Consider the following 27,054-nt stretch of genomic DNA (forward strand, 5'->3'; position numbering starts at 1 on the left):
CAACAAACATTATGTCAGTCCCAACCAGTTTACAGTTTACCAATTCAAGGTTTCTTGTTTAGTTAATTAAATCACTACATTGACTTGAGGATGCAAATGAATAAAATGCAATTTACTATTTGCAGGATATCCTGGTGGAGTCAAACCTCCTAAACCTGGTATGACAACGCATTTGCCCTGACACCCTGCCCAGCTTGTGGACCAACACTGTACCTTATAAGCTTCATCATGTCATAGTCATTGTTATGCATCAAAATGGCCTTTGTGCAAGTCATATGTTTAAAGTGTAGTACTCTTTCGTAGGTGTACCAAGCACTGGCATTACTGGAACAGGTATTTTAGTACCTGGAGCTACACCTGCTGTGGGTGTTTTGCCAGAAGGAACTGGACTGGATGTTCCTGGTGGCACGGGATTACCTGTGAAACCAGGTACCTGTAATATATTTGCCTAATCAAACTGAACATTCACCATCTAGCATTGTTGTTCTATCATTGACTACATCTGTTCTTTTTTTCTTTTTGTAAAGCAAAGGGCCCAACTCTGGCCCCTGGTGGAACTATTGGTCCAGGTAATGTCCTCTGTCTGTGTGTGTGTGTGTGTGTGTGTGTACACACAGTACTGTGCAAAAGACTTAGGCACCATATTTTTTTTCATACAAATTGTTATAGATTTCTATTTTATGACTTCTACATTATCGAGTCAGTACAAAAACATTTTAGAGTTCCAAATGTTCATTTTCCAGCACAAAATTAAATGTTACAGGAAAAAAAAGGTTTGTATCTGAGCAGCATAAGAGACCACTTTTCAGATTAAAAAAAGAAAACGAAATGAAGGCTGCTGGGTTTTGCTGTAAAATTAAGAAGCAAGTGTGACAAGCAAAGTGTCCAGAAGAACTGTGGCTGGTTCTGCAAGATGTTCAGAAAAACTTACAGTTCATTTCCTTAAAACAGCACTCACTGTACCTGAGATGTCTTTTTTTTAAGCAATAAAAAAAAATTGTGACTTTTTCTTTACTATGAACAGCAGTAAGACATAATATGTTTTTTTAATGTTGAAACATTTCATTTCATTATTTTTAAGCCATTTTTGATCTACAACATTTCTTAAGACTTTTGCACACTAGTGTGTGTGTGTGTGTGTGTGTGTGTGTGTATTCTATCCACATTCACCAGATATGAGCAATCACGTGCTCTGATTGGTTACTCTACTGCTAGGCTATCAGCTCATATAACGTGAAGAGAAAAACAAAATGGTGGAACGCATCAAGTCAGGTATATCAATCACTTTGTTCTCAAGTATTTAAAAGAAACAGTAATAGCTAAAATATAAAGAGCTAAATAAAATAGCTATAGAAATAGCTAAAATATAGTCGTCCCCCACCACCCCCCCAAAAAAAAATAATAATCTCCTGTTCCACACTCCAGCCCAGTCAGTAGCACCAAACCACCAGAAACCCTAAAGAATAATAACAATGGCAGCGCGCATTGCTAAACCAACCAAGGACGAAATAAAAACTCTACTCGAAAACAAAACCCCAAAAAATACAAAAAAGCAACAAAATATTGGAGTAAAAGTATGTGATGGTAAGAACGTCTCTAATTTTTCAAGAATTATTATAGCATTTTTCACAAATTGCTCCTGTCATTTTGCCAGTTTGTTTACATTCTAAGTGGAAATGATTTTGTTGGACGTTTTGTATAAAGGTTATTTATCAAATTTGTAAAAAAAATAAAAATGCTCCGTTTCTCAAAATCCAGTGAATGTGGATAGAATAAAACAGTTATTCCACTCAATCTCGTTCATGGCTTATAGTCTACTTGGCGCTACGCGCCTCGTCAGCTATCAGCTCATGTACAACTCAATTTCATGGAATAACTGTTAAAGTGACACAGGCCAATGTATTAAAAAGATGAATAGTACCCTGTGGAGCTAGAATAACCCCTAGGTACTTGAATCACACGCTATATATTGCCCACTGCCTCATACCTGTGAAGGAGAATGAGCTGGAAAAACACCGTGCACTAATGTTTACACTTGGGTATGGAAATGGCCAAAGCTTATCCTCATTATAATATAAGGCGAAACTGACAGCCTCAGACACAGAAGTGAGTGCTTGTGAGCCTTCAAGCTCACAGGTGCGTTTAGAATATTTCAATTCTCGATTTTTATAAAAAATATTTCTAAATATTTCAGTTTGTCTCAATTGAGGAGTCTTCATTCAATCTGGGTGAGCCGCCATGTTTGCTGTGACTCCGCGGCCACGACCTCTGACCCGCACATGACCTCATGTGCCTTTTCTGAACTGGCTGCTGAGCGGTTTGTAAATAGACTAACACGTGGTTAAGATGCCCTGCATTTGGAAATAAAATGTATTAAAACAAGATGATGCATACCAGCTATGGGGATGGGTATCAACTCAAGCAATTCAGAAAAGGGAGTGGATTAAATGATTCCTGAACCAGTACATCGACCTGTGTCACACATACATACATACATATATAAAAATATAAATTAGATAGATAGATAGATAGATAGATAGATAGATAGATAGATAGATAGATAGATAGATAGATAGATAAGATAGATAGATAGATAGATAGATAGATAGATAGATAGATAGATAGATAGATAGATAGGAGACATATGCACACTTGGTCAATTATTTATTGAGGAAAATGATCCAGTATTAAATGGCTGTGAGTAGCAAAAATGTGAATTTCTCAGATTAGCAGTTAATTTGAAGGTAAAATTAGAGTCGGGTGCTTGTCGATCAATGGGATGTCAGTCAGGTGTGAGTGTTTGCCTTGTTTTATTTAAAGAACAGGACTATCAAAGGACTGGAGACCAGGGGTTTAAGCTGTGATACGTGAAAGGTGGGGTAAACACGTCACATGGTGAGTGGTAAAGCCGGTCTGACGGAACATGGATTGATTACCTTGCTGATGAGGAAAAGGTCCTAGGTACCTGAGAGCCAGCTTGCGGGAGACAGTTCTGAGTGGCAGGTGGCGTGTGGAGAACATGACTCATTGCCCCACCCGGTAGGTGGGCGCCTTAGAGCAGCGTTTGTCGGCCCACCTCTTGGATGCCAGGGCGGAGCAAATGAGTCTTCTCCAGGCCATTGCCCACGTCTTCCTGCAGCGGCGTATGAAGATCTGGGCTGAGGGTACGGCGACCTCCTTCTCCTGGCTGGGGAACAGTGGTGGTTGGTACCCTAGTGAGCACTGGAATGGAGAGAGAGACCTGTGGCAGAGGAAGGGAGAGTGTTGTGCATATTCGAGCCAAAGTAGGTACTTCCTCCAAGAACTGGCATCCCTGGACGCCATGCACCTGAGTGCAACCTCCAAAGCCTGGTTAGCCCGTTCTGCCTGGCCGTTGGTCTGTGGGTGGAAGCCTGAGGAGAGACTACAGATGACCCCGATGAGTTTGCAGAAGGCTCTCCAGAACTGTGCAGTGAACTGAGGACCCCGGTCAGAAACAATGTCGGTAGGCAGACCATGCAGGCGGAAAACATGGTGGATGAGTAGTTCTGCGGTCTCTTTGGCTGAGGGGAGCTTGGGCAGAGGAATGAAATGGACAGTCTTGGAAAAACGGTCAATGACAGTGAGGATGCATGTATTGCCGTCTGAGTTGGGGAGTCCTGTGATGAAGTCCAGGGTGATGTGAGACCAGGGTTGATGAGGAATTGGGAGGGGTCTTAGCAAGCCGGCAGGGGGTCAATTGGCTGTCTTGTTCTGGGCACATGTGTCACAGGCTGCCACGAACTCCTGGACATCTTCCTTGATGGATGGCCACCAGAAGCGCTGTTGGACAAGCGCCAGGGTTCAAGCAGCTCCCGGGTGACAGGCCAACTTGGAGCCATGACCCCACTGCAGCACCTGGGTTCGCACAGAACAGGGAACAAACAGATGGTTAGGTGGTATGTTGCTTGAGTTACCGTCACTGGGGTCCTGCTCCAGGGCCTTCTGCACGAGCGTCTCAACCTCTAGAATGGCAGCTCCCACCAGGCAGCGTGGAGGAAGGATAGTCTTGGGTGGCTTGGACTCCTCTTGGTGGGAAGAGAACATCCTGGACAGGGCGTTGGGTTTGCCATTCTTGGAGCCTGGGTGGTAGGAGAGCGTGAAGTTGAACCAGGAGAAGAAGAGACCAACAGGCTTGACGGGAATTGAGATGTTTGGCAGACTTGAGGTACTCCAGGTTTTTATGGTCGGTCCAGACTAGGAAGGGGAGATCAGACCCCTCGAGCCAGTGCCTCCACTCTTCTAAGGTTAGCTTGATGGCCAACAACTTTGTCGCCGATGTCATAATTACGTTCAGCAGGGGACAGCCGGCGAAAGAAAGAGCAGGGGTGGACCTTGTTATTGCTGGCCCTCTGGGAGAGAATGGCTCCGACCCCGGACTCAGAAGCATCGGCCTCCACAATGAACTGTTTGGTCGGGTCGGGTATGATGAGAATGGGTGCTGTGGTGAACTTGCGCTTGAGCATGGAGAAGGCTTTCTCTGCTTCCTCCCCCCACTTCAACGAGATCTTAATCGAGGTGAAGGCAGTGAGACGTCTGGCCACCATGCTGAAGTCATGGATGAATTGCCTGTAAAAATTAGCAAATCCCAAGAAATGCTGGAACTCTCGTCGCGAGGATGGGGTAGGCCAGTCTATGACTGCCTCAAGCTTGAGGGGGTCCATCTGGATCCTAGCCGGGGAGATGAACCCCAGAAATGAGACTGAGCTCTGGTGGAATTTGCTCTTTTCTGCCTTGACAAATAGCTTGTTTTCCAGCAGGCACTGGAGGACCTGCCAGACGTGGCCCCGATGTTCCTCCAGGGAGCGAGAGAAGATGAGGATGTCATCCAGGTACACAAAAATGAAGATGTTAAGAAAGTCCCTTAGGACGTCGCTGACAAGTGCCTGGAAGACTGCGGGCGCGTTGGTCAGGCCAAAAGGGACCACGAGGTACTCATAGTGGCCAGTGGTGGTGTTAAAGGCTGTCTTCCACTCGTCCCCCTCCCTGATCCTGATGAGATGGTAGGCATTGTGTAAGTCCAACTTGGTGAATATCTTGGCTCCCTGGAGTAGTTCAAAGGCCGTAGTCATGAGCGGTAGGGGGTAGCAGTTCTTGACCGTGATGGCGTTGACACCTTGATAGTCAATGCAGGAGCGGAGTGACTTGTCCTTTTCCATGAAGAAAAATTCCACCCCTGCTGGGGAGAAGGAAGGGCGGATGATCCCAGCTGCCAGAGACTCTGAGATGTACTTCTCCATGGCTTGCCTTTCAAAGGGAGAGAGTAGAGTTGCCCTTTGGGTGGCGCTGTCCCGGGCAGGAGGTCGATTCCACAGTCATAGGGTCTGTGAGGAGGGAGGGACACTGTTTGGGTCTTGCTGAAAACAAGTCTTAAGTCCAGGTATTCCAGAGGCACGTGAGAGAGGTCGGGAAACTCACTGGCTGAAGGCTGCGGTGGTTTGGCGGGAGGCAGAGCGGAGTTCAGGCAGGAAGCTAGGCAAGAATGGCTCCAGCCTAGGATGGTATTGTTGTGCTGCGTTAACCAAGGTAATCCTAGGATGATTGGTACATGGGGGTTGTTCATGACATGAAGTTGGATGGTTTCAGAGTGGTTGCCAGAAATCCTCAGGGTGAGCGGGGCGGTAAGGTGGGTGATGGTGGTCAAGCCAGTGCCATTGAGCATCAGGACTGTGAGAGGGACGTCGAGGGTGAGTAGTGGAATTCCCAGACGCTTGGCGGTGGTGGAGCAGATCAGGTTCCTATCCGCCTCTGAGTCAATGAGGGCCTGGAGATGGTGATGATGGTTGTCGTGGATGACGATGACAGGGAGTAACGGTCGATCAGCGGGGGGCTGGTTCCGAGTGTTGCCCACCAGGGCCCCTCGATTCACTGGTGGTCTCATTCCCTTTAGCGGGCAGGCTTGGCAGATGTGTCCTCAGTGACCGCAGTAGAAATAGGCCCCTGTGCTCCGCCAGCGATGTCATTCCTCCACCGACACCCGTACCCTATCTACCTGCATGGGTCCAACGGACGGGGCGGGAGGTGAAGCTGGGGCGGGTCTTCTCTCTCCTCCGTTGCTGGAACCGGGCGTCGATACAGTTGGCGAGGTCCATGAGACTGGAAAGGTCCGATGGCAGTTCCCGCGATACTAGTTCATCCTTAATGGCATCAGACAAGCCATGCAGGAATGACCTGGGTGCTCTCGTTCCAACTGCACGATGCCGCCAACGTCCGGAACTCAATGGCATAGTCCGAGGTAGACCGGGACCCCTGCCACAGCTCCATGAGCTCTCTAGCCGCCTCCCAGCCTCACAGAATGGTCAAAAGTTCGCCTCATCTCCTCGCAGAAATCCTTGAAACAGGAACAAAAGGGTGCATCGGCGTCCCAGACTGCTGTTCCCCACTCTCTGGCCTTGCCGGTGAGGAGCGTGATTGTATATGCTACCCGGGAGCATTCTGTGGGAAAGGCCAGAGGTTGCAGCTCTAGGATCAAACAGCATTGAGATAGGGACGATCTACAAGTACCTAGTTCTCCATCGTAGGGCTGAGGCGCTGGAAGTCTGGGTTCGCAGAGAGGAGCTGAAGTAGGAGACGGCTGGGCAGGGGTAGGCACGGCTTGATAGCACTGCATCTGTGTGGTGAAGAGATTGAGTGAGTTGGACAGGGTGGTGAGGTTCTGGGTGATCTGCTGGAGGTCTTGTTGATGGGTCCCAAGGAGAGTCCCTTGCTGCTGGATGGCCGTTCTCAGACGGGTGAGTTCCGCTGGATCCATGTTGGCCAGAACATACTGTTAGGGGTGGTGAGATTAGGATCCAGAAGCAGAACACACAGGCAGTAATCCAATAAATAATGAGATTTAATCCAGGGAAAGGGCATGGCAAAAAAGGTAAACAAACAAATGGCAAACATAGTCCAGGTAAAAAGAGACAAAAAACTTGACAAAACCACGAAACAGACAAGGACAAAAACACTAGAGCAAAAAAAAAAAAAAAAAACAAGAAAAAATCCTAAGTGCAAAAACCATGGACTAGAAAAATAGCTTGAGCAAAAATCATGAAATGCAATGAAGACATAGAAACGGCTAGAATAGCAAAACAAGCCATTCTGGCAAAGTCAGGGTCTGAGAACGGCTTATTTATACACAGCAGAGAGAACCAGGAAGTGAAATGCAGGCTATATGGAATTCCCGTCCCGGATCCGGATTGCCGCTGACCTGGGAGTAAGTAATCTCCGGAGTGGAAGTCTGGGGTGGAGCATCACACTTTTAGCCCCAATAAATAAGGCCAAAAAAAAAAAGATAGTGTGTTTCAGGTAACGTGAAATACTAAAATAAGGTCGGTAGGTAGGAAAAAGGTTTTGGTTTTTTTTTTTTAATTTTGTTCGAAAAAATTAACACAAGTAAACATTTTACAAAATAGTATTTTGGCACAGAATCCTTTATACCACACATCATAATAAAAAAATAAAAGTGTTTTAAATCTTTAAACGAATTAAAAAAAAAATCGCAAAAGTTCGAGTTATGATCTACGGAAGCGTATTGCTGCCACACTCAAAAAAAAATTGGCTTAAGGCCAATTTATGCTGACAACCCAGTCCTCGCAGATAGCGTCGCAGATAGCATCTGCGTAGCCCCCCCACCTTCGCAGAAGCTCTGCGCGCACCTCCCAAAAATTGTGACCACCGCAGAAGCCTCGCAGACAGCATCGCAGACAAGAGGGCTCTGATTGGTCCACTCTACATCCGCTGTACACGCACTTCCGCTTCTCTACTTTCCCGGTTTGGTTTGTTTTCATGACCGCCATTTTTAAAAACACGAGCGAAGATGGAGCAGCACGAAGAGCGGTTGATTGAGGAAGTGAGGAAGTACGTACATCTATACGACTCCAGTTCTTCATTATAAGTAACCGGAGGATAAACACTCCACTAACCACACCCACCAACTACTCCTAGTGATTTTGCGACTTCGCGCCCCCTTGCGTTGTGGCGGTGAATAACATCGCGCACACCTATTATTCCCCGCTCAACGATAAATTACAACTGTCTGCGAAAAGCTATCTGCGAAAGCCTTGTCGCAAGAGCATGCAGAGGCCCTTAGTGTGTGTGCAGAGGCTCCAACTTGGGAAATTGCAAAGAGGGAGATTCTCCCTCTCTGCGAGTAGCTCGGAGGGAGACAAGTTTGAGCGCCATAGGCGCGAAGGCGAGTTATATTGTGTGTGTGTGTGTGTATATATAATGATGTGTACATATGTATGAGTCACCACATTGTCAATTTTGTGTCAATTAAATCTTATTAATAGTAACAGATCTAGATAAATCCAGTGACTATAGACCAAACTTTAATATGCCTAAAGTCAATGTTAATGTCAATAATGACTATTATAAATTGCCAATGGTAGACCTTCTGATGATAATGTTCTTCTAATAATATTCTATTTCTAAGTCTACGTTAGTAAAAGTCAGACAAAAAAAGTCAGACAAGTTCGTTAGAATCTAACGTCTGGTCTGGTGAGCTAACCCTGTCAGATATAGGGTCGTCTTGCTGCCGTCCAAAATAGTCCGCCATTCGTTCCTGGCAACCATCGCGACGGGCGATTCAAACTTTATCTTGGTGATTTTCTGATATTTTTTCTTCGTAGTTTGGCTTTCGCCATTTCCACCAACAGAACTTTGTTTCATTATCTCATTCAATAGAACATTAAGTTAAAGACGAGCAGACGATAAATGCAGACGAAATGCAGACACAAAAAAACAAACAAAATGGTTGAGTGTCACAGGTTTTCTCGTTCTCTCACGCGTATCATTGATAGTGCCATCTGTATGCTTTATCGGTAACTGCTAAGACATTGGGTGGGCTGAAGTGTATACACCCCGCGGCGTACCGAATTCTGCTCGATTCATATGCGCGCTTGATCTGCACGCACATGCCTCCGGCATTCACTCCAATCCCCCCGTTATGCCGATCCGTGTACCGACCGGGGAATATACCGCGGGGTACACACTTGAGTCCACCCATACAATGTCAGACACACGAAAAGCGGAAAGTCAACTATTAATTTTCGTCAACAGAAACATATCAAGTTATATATTTTTTAATTAATCATGTGTAGTAAGGGCGGGCGGGAGATTTTTACATTGTCGGCGGGAAGTTGGGAGGATTTTCTAAATGTTCCCTAAAGTGGGAAATCTCCCGCCTATGGCGGGAGAGTCGGAGCGTCTATGTGTGTGTGCTCTCAATAGACACAGACAGCCTTGTAAGAGGTTGGCAACTGACAGGTCAGTTGGCCTACAGGGTGTCAGAATGAAAAAAAAAAAAGACCACATTATGATCAATAGGGTTTAAGTTCAATGCATTTTAGTTTTTGAATTAAATTTGTATTCTTGAAAACGTTAAGAGCGTCTTTAACTGCCTCTTAAGAACCATGTTAAAGTTAAGGTGGTTTTCTGGAACGCCTTCAAAGCCAAAGTAATTCTTTAGTTCACTCAAGTTCCTGTGGACCTGGATCACTCTTGCACAGCAAAGAATGTCTTGAAGAGCTCGCTCACAGCTGAATACACAAGCCTTTGACTGGTACTGTACATTATTACAAAAGTGTTGCCTTTGGTCCAATTTTGTACCTGAAATTTTATATAATGGATTCATTTTCCCAGGTGAAAGATACAAAAGGTACAAAAGACCTTGAGGATACAGTCCCAGTTATATGTATTGTGCTGAATTCAGTACTTAATGAATTGTACTGTTTCGTACCTTTCATTCTGAGAGTGTTTACCCAGGAAAAGTTCAGCTAGGTATTCTCTTAAGAGTAGTTGTTGAAACTTGGAGAGTCCAGTGTTGTAGTTGAGTCACTAAACCTCAAGTCTGATGGCGTATTCACACCTACGTTGTTTGGTCCGGACCAAATGAACCAAATTTCCCTTGGTCCGGACCTTTTGGGTTGGTCTGAATACAAACCACTGAACTCTGGTCCGGACCAAACAAGCGGACCAAGACCGAGCTGCAAGGTCGGACTCGGTCCGGACCAAAGGAACCCTGGTGCGGATCTTTTGGAGGTGTGAAAGCAGACCGGACCTAATCTGACAGTTTTGCTTTTTTGTACCTCGGGAGCTTCCGTCGTTTGTCGAACATTATGGGAAACAGAGTCTTGACACTCCACCGCAAAGTGCAAACACTGTTTCGGTTGTCAAGGGAACCTTACAACAGTCGTTCAGTCATTCAGACCAGTGGTAGGCTAGACTACAGAGTACAAAAAATGAGTAGGGGGCAAACGTGGGCCGAGGAAGAAACACGTACCCTTGTGGATATATGGGCAGATGTCCACATACAGTGGTGCTTGAAAGTTTGTGAACCCTTTAGAATTTTCTATATTTTTGCATAAATATGACCTAAAACAACATCAGATTTTCACATAAGTCCTAAAAGTAGATAAAGAGAACCCAGTTAAACAAATGAGAGAAAAAAATATTATACTTGGTTGTTTATTTATTGAGGAAAATGATCCAATATTACATATCTGTGAGTGGCAAAAGTACGTGAACTTCTAGGATTAGCAGTTAATTTGAAGGTGAAATTAGAGTCAGGTGTTTTCAATCAATGGGATGACAATCAGGTGTGAGTGAGCACCCTATGTTATTTAAAGAACAGGTATCTATCAAAGTCTGATCTTCACAACACATGTTTGTGGAAGTGTATCATGGCACGAACAAAGGAGATTTCTGAGGACCTCAGAAAAAGTGTTGTTGATGCTCATCAGGCTGGAAAAGGTTACAAAACCATCTCTAAAGAGTTTGGACTCCACCAATCCACAGTCAGACAGATTGTGTACAAACGGAGGAAACTCAAGACCATTGTTACCCTCTCCAGGAGTGGTTGACCAACAAAGATCACTCCAAGAGCAAGGTGTGTAATAGTCGGCGAGGTCACAAAGGACCCCAGGGTAACTTCTAAGCAATTGAAAGCCTCTCTCACATTGGTTAATGTTAATGTTTATGAGTCCACCATCAGGATAACACTGAACAACAATAGTGTGCATGGCAGGGTTGCAAGGAGAAAGCCACTGCTCTCCAAAAAGAACATTGCTGCTCGTCTGCAGTTTGCTAAAGATCACGTGGACAAGCCAGAAGGCTATTGGAAAAATGTTTTGTGGATGGATGAGACCAAAATAGAACTTTTTGGTTTAAATGATAAGCGTTAAGTTTGGAGAAAGGAAAACACTGCATTCCAGCATAAGGACCTTATCCCATCTCTGAAACATGGTGGTGGTAGTATCATGGTTTGGGCCTGTTTTGCTGTATCTGGGCCAGGATGGCTTGCCGTCATTGATGGAACAATGAATTCTGAATTATACCAGTCAATTCTAAAGGAAAATGTCAGGACATCTGTCCATGAACTGAATCTCAGGAGAAGGTGGGTCATGCAGCAAGACAACGACCCTAAGCACACAAGTCGTTCTACCAAAGAATGGTTAAAGAAGAATAAAGTTAATGTTTTGGAATGGCCAAGTCAAAGTCCTGACCTTAATCCAATGGAAATGTTGTGGAAGGACCTGAAGCGAGCAGTTCATGTGAGGAAACCCAACAACATCCCAGAGTTGAAGCTCTTCTGTATGGAGGAATGGGCTAAAATTCCTCCAAGCCTGTGTGCAGGACTGATCAACAGTTACCGGAAACATTTAGTTGCAGTTATTGCTGCACAAGGGGGTCACACCAGATACTGAAAGCAAAGGTTCACATACTTTTGCCACTCACAGATATGTAATATTGAATCATTTTCCTCAATAAATAAATGGCCAAGAATAATATTTTTGTCTCATTTGTTTAACTGGGTTCTCTTTATCTACTTTTAGGACTTGTGTGAAAATCTGATGATGTTTTAGGTCATATTTATGCAGAAATACAGAAAATTCTAAAGGGTTCACAAACTTTCAAGCACCACTGTATGTCTGTGCTCATTAAAAAAAAAAAAATTACCTCCAACACCTGGGTAAAGTCCCCCAACTCCTGGTACACCTCCAACCCCACCTAAGCCAGCTGCAGCGCCTAGAAGAAAGTGTTACACTTAACCTGAGTGCACTACAATATAACCGGTGAGTTACAGTGAGACCGTATTACAGTGAGACCACACTGTTCAAACAGAGAAAGCATTACTACCAAGTATGAACAGCTCTGACCAATAGCTGAACGACCTCAGGGCGCGTGGCTTTGTTGACAGATTTTGGTCCGCTTACTAAAATGTACAGTGTGAAAGCGAACCACACCAAAATGAAAAAATAAAAAAAACATTTGGTTCGGACCAAAGCAAGTGAACTATCGAACTATCCTGGTCTGAATACACCCTGAGTCCAGTCTCGAGTTCCCAGTGTTCAAGTCTGAGTCAAATCCAAGTCATTAAAGAAAATTTCAAATCGAGTCCAAGTCGACTCCACTATTGATCCGAGTCAAGTCCAAGAACAAGACTCCGACCACACTATTTGACGGTGGCTGTTACTGCCTTTATGTGAAACCATCTCCGCTGCTGTGTTGGACTAGCATTACTGCTTGACTGCCAAATTTTAGTTAATAGGCTACAGATAAAAAGCTTGTTCATCGCTCAGCAAGCCCCGCTATCAACAGGGCAAATAACATGAGGGAGGGTTAATACTAGCAAGTTCATCGGTCAGCAAGCAAGCCCCTCTATCAACAGAGCAATGAACATAGCGTGTCACTTACTCCTCTGGGTGTGGTCTTGCCAAATGATGATTGAAGTTCAAGGTTGTCCCCGTCATCTCCTTGATAGTTCTACATATGGAACACATAACCGTGCATTTTTCCCCCACTGCATGAGAAGTCTGTATAAGCAAAGTGGACAATCCTAGGGGCATTCTCTCCAGGCATTTTAGCACCATTAATATTAGTTTGTTCCTGGACATGACGTATGAACAGGTGAATGTGCATTCTCTTGCACGAAATTAGTATAAAAATTTATGTAGATATAAATACCTTATGCCAAATTATTATGGCATGTTACAAAAAATAAAGAAAAAATCTGAGTCCTTGTCTCCAATCTACAAGTCCAAATGCAGTTATTGCACAAGTCCTCAGTGCTCAAGGTCAAGTCACGAGCCCTTAAAATTAGGGCATGAGTCGGACTCAAGTCCGAGTCCTAGGCTCGAGTACTACAAGCTAGGAAGAGTCCACAGACATTCTTATTAGCTGCAGTAGAAAATGACAGTCTTGCTCCTCCACTGACCTTTTATCAGAAGTCTTTAAATGCTAGCTTGCTAAACCTTTGCTTTTTTGCTATTTCTTCCCAGCCAAATTCTGCCCAGGCTAATATGACCTTTTGTAGCTGATTCACTCTGAAACGTGACTATTTCATTGCTGCTGTCAATGCTGATTTTGTCAACAGCTATGAAGCTGGTCACCTCTGTGCTGCATTTCTTTAAAGTACGAAGGTTGAATGTGGATCCTGTTGTTTCTTGGCAGGACCGACAGCTAGTGTTGAAACTGGCAAGGCCCCTAAGCCCAGTAAGATCTTCTATGTGGCATGAAACATTGTGATAAATGTTCTACTTTCCTCTAGAAAAATAACCCTTCCATCCACACATCTCTGTCTTGCATCTCTGCATTTTCCACTAACCATGCAGACCATGCAGCTAGCTCCACTTGACGTGGACATGGCATGCTTTTAATTTATGTTTTGGCAAAACTTTGGGTGACAGGACTGTTTGAAAGCATTTTAGTGGAGTCCTCAGTTTGTGAGTCTTACATAATAACTGTCAGATTTACCATAAAGAAAAGTCTCGTGTTTTATAGAGAACTGCAAAAGGGGGGAAATAATGCACAAGATTGTCAGTTCATTTACAGTATAGTCTTATAATCTAACTTCTGGAATGTTCTTTATGATGGAAGACACAGAAACGTGTTCTTGTTCAAGTAGATCATCAATTATTTCCCCCTAAAGGTTCTCTTGTTTTGTCTGTGTGTCTATGTGTATTTTCATTACTTATTTTCTGCTTTTGCTATGCAGGCACAGGTGAAATACCTCAAGGTATTCATTTTATTCTGAATAGAGTTCTTGTATTAAGGTTTACCATGTCTTGCAAAAGTATTCACCCCCTTGGTGTTTGTCCTGTTTTGTTGCATTACAAGATGGAATTAAATTGGATTTTTGGAGAGTTGGCACCATTTGATTTACACAACATGCCTACCACTTTAAAGGTGAAAATTCTTGTTGTACTGTGACACAAACAATAATTAAGATGAAAAAAAAACAGAAATCTGGAGTGTGCATAAGTATTCACCCCCTTTGGTATGAGACCCCTAAATAAGAGCTGGTCCAAACAATTCACTTCATAAGTTACATAATTAGTTGATTAAGATCCACGTGTGTGCAATCAAAGTGTTGCATGATCTGTCACATGATGTCTGTATAAATCAACCTGTTCTGGAAGGACTCTGACTCTGCTGCACTACTAAGTAAGCAACATGAAAAACAAGGAGCACTCTAAACAGGTCAGAGACAAAGTTGTGGAGAAGTATGGATCAGGGTTGGGTTATAAAAAAAAAATCCTAAACTTTGAATATCCCAAGGAGCACCATTAAATCCATTATAGCAAAATGGAAAGAATATTTCATCACTTCAAACCTGAAAGAGAAGGCTGCCCACCAAAACTCACAGACCGGGCAAGGAGGGCATTAATCAGAGGTGTGACAATGATACCAAAGATAACACTGAAGGAGCTGCAAAGATCCACAGCAAAGATGGGAGTATCTGTCCATAGGACCACTTTAAGCCATACATTCCACAGAGCAGGGCTTTATGGAAGAGTGGCCAGAAAAAGTCATTGCTTATGAAAACACGTTTGGAGTTTGCCCAACAGCATGTGGCAGACTCCCCAAACACATGGAAGAAGGTTCTCTGGTCAAATGAGACTAAAATTTATATTTTTGGCCATCATGGGAAATGCCATGTGTGGCGCAAACCCAACACCCTGAGAACACCATCCCTACAGTGAAGCATGGTGGTGGCAGCATCATGCTGTGGGGATATTTTTCATCTGCAGAGACAGGAAAGCTGGTCAGGACTGAAGGAAAGATGGATGGCACTAAATACAGGGCAATTCTGGAGGAAAACCTGTTTGAGTCGGCCAGAGGTTTGAGACTGGGACAAAGGTTCACATTCCAGCAGGACAATGACCCAAACCATACTGCTAAAGCTACACTGGTGTGGTTTAAAGGGAAACATTTAAATGTCTTGGAATGACCTAGTCAAAGCCCAGACCTCAATCCAATTGAGAATCTGTGGCATAACTTGAAGATTGCTGTACACCAACGCAACCCATCTAACTTGAAGGAGCTGGAGCAGTTTTGCCTTGAGGAATGGGCAAAAATCCCAGTGGCTAGATGTGCTAAGCTAATAGAGACATACCCCAAGAGACTTGCAGCTGTAATTACAGCAAAAGGTGGCTCTACAAAGTATTGATTTTGGGGGTGAATACCTATGTACACTCCAGGTTTCTGTTTTTTCATCTTAATGTTTGTGTCATAATAAAAAAAAGCAATGTGCACTTTTAAAGTTACAGGCATGTTGTGTAAATCAAATGGTGCTAACCCTCCAAAAAATCCATTTTAATTCCAGCTTTTATGCGACAAAACACGACAAACACGAAGGGGGATAAATACTTTTGCAAGACACTTTATATGTAAGAACATTTCTATTCTTGTTTTGAAACAGAATTAGCTTTGCTTACTTGTATTAGATAGAAGATAGAAAGTTTGCTGGAAAGGTCCACATGGTATCTGGTTGTGGACTTGAATAAAATTATACAAAAACAAATACTAATATGAAATCATTTGAGCACTCAGCAAACCCTGATACAGACATCATTGCGTTTTACCCATAATCTTTGTGTTTATCGACTTATTTATATACACACTTCATTTGGGCCTGTATTGCTGCTATATTTGGTCATATAATATACATGTTTAAAACTGTGTGTAATTAATTTGTGCAGACTGTTGGGTCTCAGGATGATAATCTAATCTAACCTAATGAAAACATAACAAATGCTGAAAATAATAAACATTTTCTCCATTAGACACTCACATTTACATGAACTACAGTATCTCTCATCGTCCTTAGCTTAAAACAATTTACTCTTTTTTTTCATACACATCAGTTTGAAGAATCCTTGGTATTGCCTATAGGCATTTTTAGTTTACATTTATGTATTAAGCAGGGCTTTGAACCGGTTCAAGGAACGAAAACCGGGAACTTTTTCTATTTCACATGGAACAGAAACGAAACCAGAAACTTTATTATTTTTTATGTTCCGGAACAGAAACGCTTATTAAAAATAATGGTAACCGGTTAATACCGGTTTTTATTTCGTTCCTCAAAGTTTCCGTAGCCTACAAATAAAAAAGTCATTCTTCTCCTGCGCAAGTTTCTATGACCTGCTGGGGTTCACTTCCTGTGTGACGGTCGCTGACTGAATGGAGAGAGCGGGAAGGTGGACTACTATCACGTCTCCACGTGATAATAAGTGAGTAAGTGCATTACTGAGTGTCTGAGCAAAGGAGAGCCTGAACGTTGCAACCTCCCTATTGGCTGTTTGTAAAAATGTATCAGTTGTTGCCCTTCCCACGGGAATCATCGCGGGCTCGAGAGACGAGACCTGACGAGTTAGTTCGTTGGTAGCAGAACAAAATGTCTGGACACAAATCGGGTTTTCAGAAAAGGAAAGAAAATAAACGGAGGGTCGAAAATACAAAAAAGGAGGCAGAAAATGCAAAACGAGTTTTAAGGTAGGATAAATGGTTACTTTTCTGAGGCAGCCCGCCGTGGCTGCAGGCTTTCAGTTGTGTCATTGAATGGTTACTTTTCTGAGGCAGCCCGCCGTGGCTGCCTGCAGGCTTATTTATTATAGCCCATTTAGTTAAAATAGTTGATATAAAATGTTTATAGTTATAGTTATGTGATGGTTGTCCTGATTTAGACTGGTGTTTTGTTTTTTTGGGGGGGGGTTGCGCGATGTTGCACCCGGGTCCAGATTAGGGCAGAACCGGCCCTGGCTACATTTCAGGTGTAGTTTGTTTTATGTATGTACTTGCATAGATGTGTACTTGGTCTTCCAATATGGCGCCTAACAAAATCTCGCGGCGCGGTGACATCATGCGGTAGCCCTCTATAGGTCCTGACTAGCCTTTGGTAACACACTAAACGAATTATCTTTCATTTTTGGCACTTTTTCTGTTTGTGTAGATGGGAAGACATACTGAGAATCCAAATCGCCAACATTTGAAATAATAATTGTTTTGAATTATTTCTTGTCTTATTTAATGAAGGTTGTAATAGAATTAGCCTACATTTGGCTTAAGCTGGATGAGACAGAGACATAATTTTATAGCCATTTGTTAAACAGCTGACAGGGAACGTAATTAACCGTTCCGGGAACGAAATTTTTTTGTTCTAACCGGTTCGGGAACGTCTATTTAATGGTGGAACCCAAAACCGGAAACGTTAAAATTCCGTTTCTGTTCGGAACGAACCAATAGGAAAAAAATTCTGGTTCAAAGCCCTGGTATTAAGTATAATATTTCTCAAATTCTATACTATTGCATGTGCAGTTAGTTTACAGAATAATATACACTGCTTTTTGGGCGGCTCTTAGGTGGCCCAGGTAATGAGACACCCACTGGCAGTAAGTGGTTACCTCTGTATATTGCAGTTGACTATTGACTCTTTTATAATTTTATTTTCTATTTATTGCTATCGGGATTTAATGTTTCTTTTCCTCTTCCTCAACAGTTGGAGTACAGCCTGGTAAGTGCATCAACAGTATCAATACTCATGTTTCTGTCCACTAGAGAGCACTGTATTTTATTTTTATTTATTATTTCCAATAACATTAAAAACATACAGTACTGTGGAAAAGTCTTAGGCAGAAGTAAAGAAATGCTGTAGACCAAAAATTGCTTAAAAAATAATGAAATGAAATGTTTCAATATTAAAAAGTGACTATAAACAGCAGTAAGCCATAATAAATGAAACAAAGTCAATATTTGGTGTGAGACGACCCTTCGCTTTAAAAGTAATAGTAGTCTCAGGTACAATGAGTGCAGTTTTATAAGGAAATGAGCTGTAGGTTTTACTGAGCATCTTGCAGAACCAGCCACAGTTCTTCTGGACACTTTGTCACACTTGCTTCTTAATTTTGCACTAAAACCCAGTAGCCTTCATTATGTTTTCTTTTTTAATCTGAAAAGTGCTCTCTTATGTAATATGCTGCTCAGATACAAACTTTTTTTTTCTGTAACATTTAATTTTGTGCTGGAAAACGAACATTTGGAACTCTAAAATGTTTTTATACTGACTTGATAATGTAGAAGTCATAAAATAGAAATCTATAACAAAGTTTGCATGAAAAAAATAGGGTGTCGAACACTTTTGCACAGTACTGTATGTTTTTTAAAATGCTACATTACTCTGAAATGTCTTTAAACATCTTTATATTCAGTCTTTTTTGCTTTAACACAAAAATCTTTCTTCAGGTCCTCTTGTTAAACCTCCAAAGACTGGTGGTGCAGGTAAGTGTTTGCCTTTTATAACAAATGCTCCGGTTTTGAATGAATATGTTCATGACATTTGTTAATTTCCACAGGTCCAATCCCGTATGGTGGCTATGGTGAGTGCTCCTTTTATAATATATTTCAGGGTGCACCAAAATCCTATCACTGAATGAAGTCCAATTAATTTTTCCATTTAAACAGGCCATTGCTTTTAATTTCATATCAGTGTGTTGATAATGTGTATTTTAAAAATACATATTATGCTCTGCTCAGGTATTAGCAATATAGATTATATTTTTGGATACAGAGTCTAAGTAAGGGAAGGAGGACATTCACCTTTTTGTTTCGAAAAGCCTGTCACTTTTATTTCACTTTGTTATTGTATGGTCAAAATGGCCTACAAATGTACAACCCCAATTCCAAAAAAGTTGGGACAAAGGACAAATTGTAAATAAAAACGGAATGCAATGATGTGGAAGTTTCAAAATTCCATATTTTATTCAGAATAGAACATAGATGACATATCAAATGTTTAAACTGAGAAAATGTATCATTTAAAGAGAAAAATTAGGTGATTTTAAATTTCATGACAACAACACATCTCAAAAAAGTTGGGACAAGGCAATGTATACTACTGTGAGACATCCCCTTTTCTCTTTACAACAGTCTGTAAACGTCTGGGGACTGAGGAGACAAGTTGCTCAAGTTTAGGGATAGGAATGTTAACCCATTCTTGTCTAATGTAGGATTCTAGTTGCTCAACTGTCTTAGGTCCTTTTTGTCGTATCTTCTGTTTTATGATGCGCCAAATGTTTTCTATGGGTGAAAGATCTGGACTGCAGGCTGTACCCGGACCCTTCTTCTACGCAGCCATGATGCTGTAATTGATGCAGTATGTGGTTTGGCATTGTCATGTTGGAAAATGCAAGGTCTTCCCTGAAAGAGACATCGTCTGGATGGGAGCATATGTTGCTCTAGAACCTGGATATACCTTTCAGCATTGATGGTGTCTTTCCAGATGTGTAAGCTGCCCATGCCACACGCACTAATGCAACCCCGTACCATCAGAGATGCAGGCTTCTGAACGGAGCGCTGATAACAACTTGGGTCGTCCTTCTCCTCTTTAGTCCGAATGACACGGCGTCCCTGATTTCCATAAAGAACTTCAAATTTTGATTCGTCTGACCACAGAACAGTTTTCCACTTTGCCACAGTCCATTTTAAATGAGCCTTGGCCCAGAGAAGACGTCTGCGCTTCTGGATCATGTTTAGATATGGCTTCTTCTTTGAACTATAGAGTTTTAGCTGGCAACGGCGGATGGCACGGTGAATTGTGTTCACGGATAATGTTCTCTGGAAATATTCCTGAGCCCATTTTGTGATTTCCAATACAGAAGCATGCCTGTATGCGATGCAGTGCCGTCTAAGGGCCCGAAGATCACGGGCACCCAGTATGGTTTTCAGGCCTTGACCCTTACGCACAGAGATTCTTCCAGATTCTCTGAATCTTTTGATGATATTATGCACTGTAGATGATGATATGTTCAAACTCTTTGCAATTTTACACTGTCGAACTCCTTTCTGATATTGCTCCACTATTTGTCGGTGCAGAATTAGGGGGATTGGTGATCCTCTTCCCATCTTTACTTCTGAGAGCCGCTGCCACTCCAAGATGCTCTTTTTATACCCAGTCATGTTAATGACCTATTGCCAATTGACCTAATGAGTTGCAATTTGGTCCTCCAGCTGTTCCTTTTTTGTACCTTTAACTTTTCCAGCCTCTTATTGCCCCTGTCCCAACTTTTTTGAGATGTGTTGCTGTCATGAAATTTCAAATGAGCCAATATCTGGCATGAAATTTCAAAATGTCTCACTTTCGACATTTGATATGTTGTCTATGCTCTATTGTGAATACAATATCAGTTTTTGTGATTTGTAAATTATTGCATTCCGTTTTTATTTACAATTTGTACTTTGTCCCAACTTTTTTGGAATCGGGGTTGTAAGTGTTTGAGACCTTTTCCAAACTTTGTTCCATTTCAGTAAAAAACTTAAACAGGTAATTTTGACCCAAACAAGGCAAAATTGTTCAATGGAGTTTCTTCTTGCTCAGGTGCTTATCGCGGCGTCACTCCAGGAGGAGCTGGAGTTCTTCCAGGAGCCAAGCCAATTACAGCACCAGGTATGATTAGCAACATGCTTTTGCTTTTAAAAATGTATAAAGGCTGAAAGTGAAAAATCAATAACGTGAGTTGTGTCCTGAACTGCATGTGTAAAATGGTAAAATTCAGGGTTTTCCACTGAGGTGCTCATACATAATTAGAAACCATTATGTTGTTCTATATATAATATAGTACCAGTCAAAAGTTTGGATATGCCTACTCATAAGTTTCTGTATTTTGATGATTTTCTACATTGTAGAATAATACTGAAGACGTCAAAACTATGAAATAGCATATGGAACATATGTGAAATTATGTGGTAGACAAAAATCGTTTTTAAAAAAAAATTAGATACTGTTAAATTCTTCAAAGTAGCCAGTGTTTACCTTGACTCTTTGCAAACTACAGAGGCTTTGCCCCATCATGTGACCCCAAAGCAACGGTAACTACGCCGCCATGACAGGGGGGCACGCTTGTAGTGCTTCATTCAGCCAAGTTAGTTATTGATCAGTATGGGAAGGTTTTGCTGCAGTTTTGGATATGAAAATTGCTTTGAATGAAACAAAGACATCAGATTTTTTTAATTTACCAAAAGTAATTCATTATCGGGGGGGGAACAAGATGTAGAAGGGAAAAATGGGGGGAAAAACATTCGGCGGGACTCGGTATCGAACAGAGAGGTCAGAAACCCTATAGTATGCTCGCTTCATTTCCACAAGGTATGAATAAAAATATATATATTTCACAACAGCAGCGCGGTGCTCATTCTTATACAGTGACGTGAACATGAGCTTTAACACAGCGGTTTTGCACAGCCTAACCTTCACCGAGACTTATGCTCTGTTTACATGTAGCCAGATATCTATGAAGACGCATATTTATTTATGCGGTTGCACCTCTCATTTACACGTAAACGGAGGTTTCAGTCACTGAAAACGGATATCTTTGAAAACTCCGGGCAAAGTGGAGATTTCTGAAAACTCCATTTTCATGCCTGCATGTAAATAGTGGAAAACGGAGTTTTAGGTTTTCCCAATGTCACAATATGCGTCACAGAACAATATTTGCATCAGGCGCTCAATATTTTGGTTTGATGGTCTCATGGATGCAACACGGGTGGTCGTCCTTTTTACATATTTGCAAACACTTTTGGTTTGTTTGCATGTGCAAATAGGACTACAACTGCTTTATGAGGCGCAGAGGAGAAGGACTGCGAGGAGGGTCGCAGTTTTTCAGGCACTTTTCCTCCCACTAAGACAAAGGCTTGCTGCTTACCAATGTCGCCACCACCATGTCATTTGTATTTTCATGATTCTGATAGGCTAATATGGCTTTATACTTCTCCTTATACTGCCACCTATATGTTTGGCATGCTCATAATAGCGCTTAGCCGCGTATCTATGCGGATCCATGTAAATGCAGATTATTTTGGAGAATGGTCTGGTGTAATCATGGATATTTTTGAAAACGGAGAGGCGGGGTTATCCGTTTCTATACATACCCAGGTATGTGTAAACTAAGCATTAAACTGCATTTACATTCAGGGATCCTGCAGAACGTGTTGTGCATGCGCTTGGGAGCCATTCATTATGGGAAACACCTGATGCTGATTTGAGTGCAATCAGCACACTATTTTCACAGAGACTTTGAAGTATTGTCAGGTATGTAACGGTAAACGGGTCTAAGTGCAGGAAGAGTGTTTATTAGCAGGCGTGATTTTTACAAAAACAAAACACAAATGAAACCAAAAGCAGAGTCATAAACATGGCTAGAAACAAACATGACAGTGATGATGAGAATACTTCACAAAGCCTTGGTGTCCTTATATACATGTGCTGACTGCACCCAAATCATCATCAGGTGTTTCCCACAATGACTGTGTTCCAAGCGTGTGCACAACGTGCTCCGAAGGATCCCTGAATGTACTTTAAGTCTCAGTGAAAATGAGGGCTGTGCAGAGCCGCAATGTTGTTGCTCATGTTCATGTCACTGTATAAGAATGAGCACCACGCTGCAGTTGTGAAATAATTTTTTTTTTTAATTCTTAACTTCATGAAAATGAAGTGAGCATACCACAGGGTTTTGACCTCTCCTTTCAACACTGAGTCCCGCTGAATGTTTTTTCCCCCATTTTTCCCTTCTATGTTAAATTTCTCCATTTTTTCCCCTCAATGATGAATTACTTTTGGTAAATTTAAAAAATCTGATGTCTTTGTTTCCTTCAAAATGATGTGTATCCAGAAATGCAGCAAAACCTTCCCATGCTGATCAATAACAACTAACGTAGCTGAATGAAGCACAACAAGCAATGCCCCCTGTCATGGCAGCGTAGTTACCATTGCTATTGGGGTCACATGACAGTGCAAAGCCTCTATTGGCATTATCTTAACCAGCTTCATGAGGGGGGCGGCACGGTGGTGTAGTGGTTAGCGCTGTCGCCTCACAGCAAGAAGGTCCGGGTTCGAGCCCCGTGGCCGGCGAGGGCCTTTCTGTGCGGAGTTTGCATGTTCTCCCTATGTCCGCGTGGGTTTCCTCCGGGTGCTCCGGTGTCCCCCACAGTCCAAAGACATGCAGGTTAGGTTAACTGGTGACTCTAAATTGACCGTAGGTGTGAATGTGAGTGTGAATGGTTGTCTGTGTCTACGTGTCAGCCCTGTGATGACCTGGCGACTTGTCCAGGGTGTACCCCGCCCTTCGCCCGTAGTCAGCTGGGATAGGCTCCAGCTTGCCTGCGACCCTGTAGAACAGGATAAAGCGGCTAGAGATAATGAGAATGAGATGAGCTTCATGAGGTAGTCACCTGGAATGCTTTTCAATTAACAGGTATGCATCGTCAAATTAACAGTAAATAGTAAATAATAAAAATACAGTAAATAGCCCTATTGCACAACTGTAGTAATCCATATTATGTCAAGAACCACTCAACTAAGTAACGAGAAATGACATCCATCGTTACTTTAAAACATGAAGTGTCTTTTAATTAATAAAAATAAAGAAAACCATTGAATTTGAAGGTGTGTCCAAACTTTTGATTTGTACTATATACACAGGAAGACACAGGTCTCTGAAGTATCTAGTTACTGAAGCATATATCTGTGTGTACCATTTTATTTGTTTAATCCTTTAGCCTGGTCTTCTTTTTTTTTTTTTTAAATTTAGTCTGGTCTTCTTTTTTTAATTCTTATAAGTAAAAGCATCAAAAGATTTTTGCAAAATTAAATTTTGCAAAATTCATTTTTGCAGAATTATTGTCTGCCAGTTAAGCTGCTCACAAGCTGGCTCAATTTCACCGAAGAATTTGTGACAGCTAGATATCTAAAATTATAAATAATTATATGGCGTTATCTTTGTGGTTGCAAAGTTTACGCACTGTTTGAAAAATGAAATGAAGTAAAATGAAGAAAAAAATGAAGAAAAATGTCTTTGATTCTATTATCTTTTATATAATCTATTTGGTTTGAAAAAAAAAAGCCCCTGCGATAGGAATCTGTCCCTTCGAACTGCTTAGATGTCTGTGTAACATCAGGAAATCTTCCTAGATGAATGTGTTACTACGCAACCCAAACAGACATGACAATTATCCAAGAAATGCCATCAGTGCTAGTTTTCTCTCCAAAAAACAGATTTTAATTATTTCCCAATTCACTGATCAACTCATTATTACTTTGGTAATTGCTTTACGGATATAATACAGTGTCAGATCTGCCCAGGTTCTATTTTATTTAGACGCTACCTGATTTTTTTCGACAGGTAGTCAGAACCATAGGAGACAACCCTTACCAAATGAAACAGACACTTGCTTCCTACTACTTTAAGGGCATGTCTAATATTTTATTTTTCAAAATTGAGTAATTTGATGGTTCTGTTTCAGGTGTGAGATATCCTACTGGTGTCGGCCTTGGACCAGGTGGCGCTGGGGTTAAACCAGCCAAACCAGGTACATCATCTGTTCATTATGATTTTGTAGACTATATTCAATCATTATTCAACTCAGGAATCAAGTATCCAGATATAACGTGGCACTTGAACTATGATATTGCATGCCATAGAAAACATATTGGCAATGATGGTAGCATCAGTATGGTGATTCTACACGAAGTCCAGTTTGAGCTGTTTGTAGACTGTAAACCAGCAGTTGATATGAGAAGGAGGAAATGACTAACTCCCCACGGACGGTCTTTACTGTTTGAAGCTTAGCTCCTAACGGTCTTTACTAAATTAAGCAGCAGTTTATGTACACTCAGATCCTCTATGGTGATAAAAGATCTCTAGTGAGGAAATGAATACTTTTAGTATGGAACTCTTACCGAAACACTTTCTTCACACTGTTTAAACCTGATCCAGCATCCTAACAGTCTTCTCTATAAATCTCTTAAGGCTATGGCTCATTGGGCACTGGATATCAGCGAGGTGAGAAAAAAGTGCATATACATCTTCCCATAGAGCCATGTACTGAGCTGGGGATTGATATTAAATAAATACATGCAGAAAGGGACTCAAAACGTTCCTAAGTGGGTGTTAACTTGATGCCGTCCATTCAGCTTATTGAAATTACCTGCATGCAGTTCATGCCAACAAGGTTATCCATTTTTCCTTGTTTAAATTTGTCATCTAGACAACCCCTTCCAAAACAAACACTTGCCTTAAAGCCCAAAGGAATGAAAAATAGAAAACTGATAAAGCTGAGGTTATTTTAAGAGTGAAGAACAGTATGTAGTCGACTGCAGTATCATAAAGCCAAGATCTGACTAAAATTAAAGCTTAACAAAAATAACTTAACATTATTGACTACATTAGTTAACACTGACAAACCACAGCAGTAATACACAAATAGCAATATTTAGAAAGTTAGCAGATGTATTTATTGATGTTAACTAATATTTGTTTTATTCATGACCAAATATAAGTCACTAAATTAGGGGCCCGGTCCCACACCACCAATAACTATAACTACAACCATGACTATACCTATGCCTGAATTTAGCTCCAGTCTGGAGCAGTCACACCACAACTATAATCCTGACTATAATATCAGTTGGTCCTGCCACTCAGGTAAATATATATACGTGGTTGTTGGTTTAAACAGTTACCTGATTGGTCAGATGTTTTATCAGCTCAGGTTCAGGCATGGAAAAATCGCTCCAGAAGCAATCTCACCAATACAGATAAACCCAGGCCTGGGCTATAGGTATCATTATTGGTCTGGTGTGACCAACCACATAAACTGCAGAGGACCGATTTATTTATAGTTATTGTTACAGATGTAGTTATAGGTATTGTGGGACCAGGCCTTAAGTTTCTAGGTGTAAATCTTCGACAGCTGGTTTTCTGTAAGGAGATGGCCATTTAACATTTATGGAAGGAGACTCCACTGTCAGTTTTCCACCATGAGACAGTTTTCATGACATTTTCTGATTTCAAGTTGTGCGTTTACTTATACAGTAACTTAATGCACAGTTAAGTGATATGGAATTACAAATGGATAAATGACCCATAGGTGCTAAAGAAGGCAACTGGACTTGCTTGAAATCCTTGAAGACATTTCACCTCTCATCCAAAAGGCTTCTTCAGTTCTGTCTGACTAGTGGGGAGTTCCAGGTATTTATCCTCTAGTGGACCTAAAGCAACCCTAAGGAGAATCGTTGAGGTCACATGGGTCATTGACGCTCTCAGCCATCCTGTCAGTTGTTGGGGTCACCATTCACACCTGGCATCCAGTGACCCCAACAACCTACAGGATGGCTGAGAGGGTCAATGACCCATGTGACCTCAACAATTCTCCTTAGGGTTGCTTTTGGTCCACTAGAAGATAAATACCTGGAACTCCCCACTAGTCAGACAGAACTGAAGAAGCCTTTTGGATGAGAGGTGAAACGTCTTCAAGGATTTCAAGCAAGTCCAGTTGCCTTCTTTAGCACCTACGGTTTACGATGACCTGGATGACTGAGAACCTTCACAGACACATCTAGTATTTACACTACAATAGCCCCATATACAGGTAGTCGTCGACTTACGACTGCATTTGGTTACGACTGACCGGTCGTAAACCGATCTGGTCGTAAGTCGGCCTATGTTAAATGAACGTAAGTATATTGTGATGTGTAATGATATTGTAATCATCTTAAAGTCTTATTTTATCAATATTTTCTTATTTCATTACCTTGGCTCATTATTTGGTTTAAGTCAAACACTGCATACTACACTGCGTACAGTACAATTTGTTTAATATGTGCAAAACAAAAAATACGAAATACAGGTGTGAAAAATAGAAAACATTTTAGTTTGAAACATACCAAACTACAAATGTAAAACATAGCAAAATGCAAAATTTAGTGACCGCTGGCATCAC

At 41.7% G+C, this 27,054-nt stretch overlaps 1 protein-coding gene across 15 annotated transcripts in view; it reads left to right on the plus strand.

Annotated features, from left to right (window-relative positions):
- Window positions 1-27,054, plus strand: part of elna (elastin a) — a 142,089-nt gene that overhangs the window by 93,647 nt on the left and 21,388 nt on the right. For 9 of the 15 annotated variants that reach the window (XM_060905760.1, XM_060905762.1, XM_060905761.1 and 6 more), the window contains 11 exons: window positions 126-158; window positions 304-429; window positions 528-569; window positions 13,456-13,497; window positions 14,000-14,020; window positions 17,783-17,797; window positions 18,526-18,561; window positions 18,636-18,659; window positions 20,657-20,725; window positions 24,577-24,642; window positions 25,083-25,115. In XM_060905760.1, the coding sequence (XP_060761743.1) occupies window positions 126-158; window positions 304-429; window positions 528-569; window positions 13,456-13,497; window positions 14,000-14,020; window positions 17,783-17,797; window positions 18,526-18,561; window positions 18,636-18,659; window positions 20,657-20,725; window positions 24,577-24,642; window positions 25,083-25,115 (507 nt within the window). The other 6 variants (XM_060905768.1, XM_060905766.1, XM_060905769.1 and 3 more) reach the window with 6 other exon arrangements.

The sequence above is a fragment of the Neoarius graeffei genome, chromosome 23 (genome assembly GCF_027579695.1).
Source record: "Neoarius graeffei isolate fNeoGra1 chromosome 23, fNeoGra1.pri, whole genome shotgun sequence".
Taxonomy (NCBI): domain Eukaryota; kingdom Metazoa; phylum Chordata; class Actinopteri; order Siluriformes; family Ariidae; genus Neoarius; species Neoarius graeffei.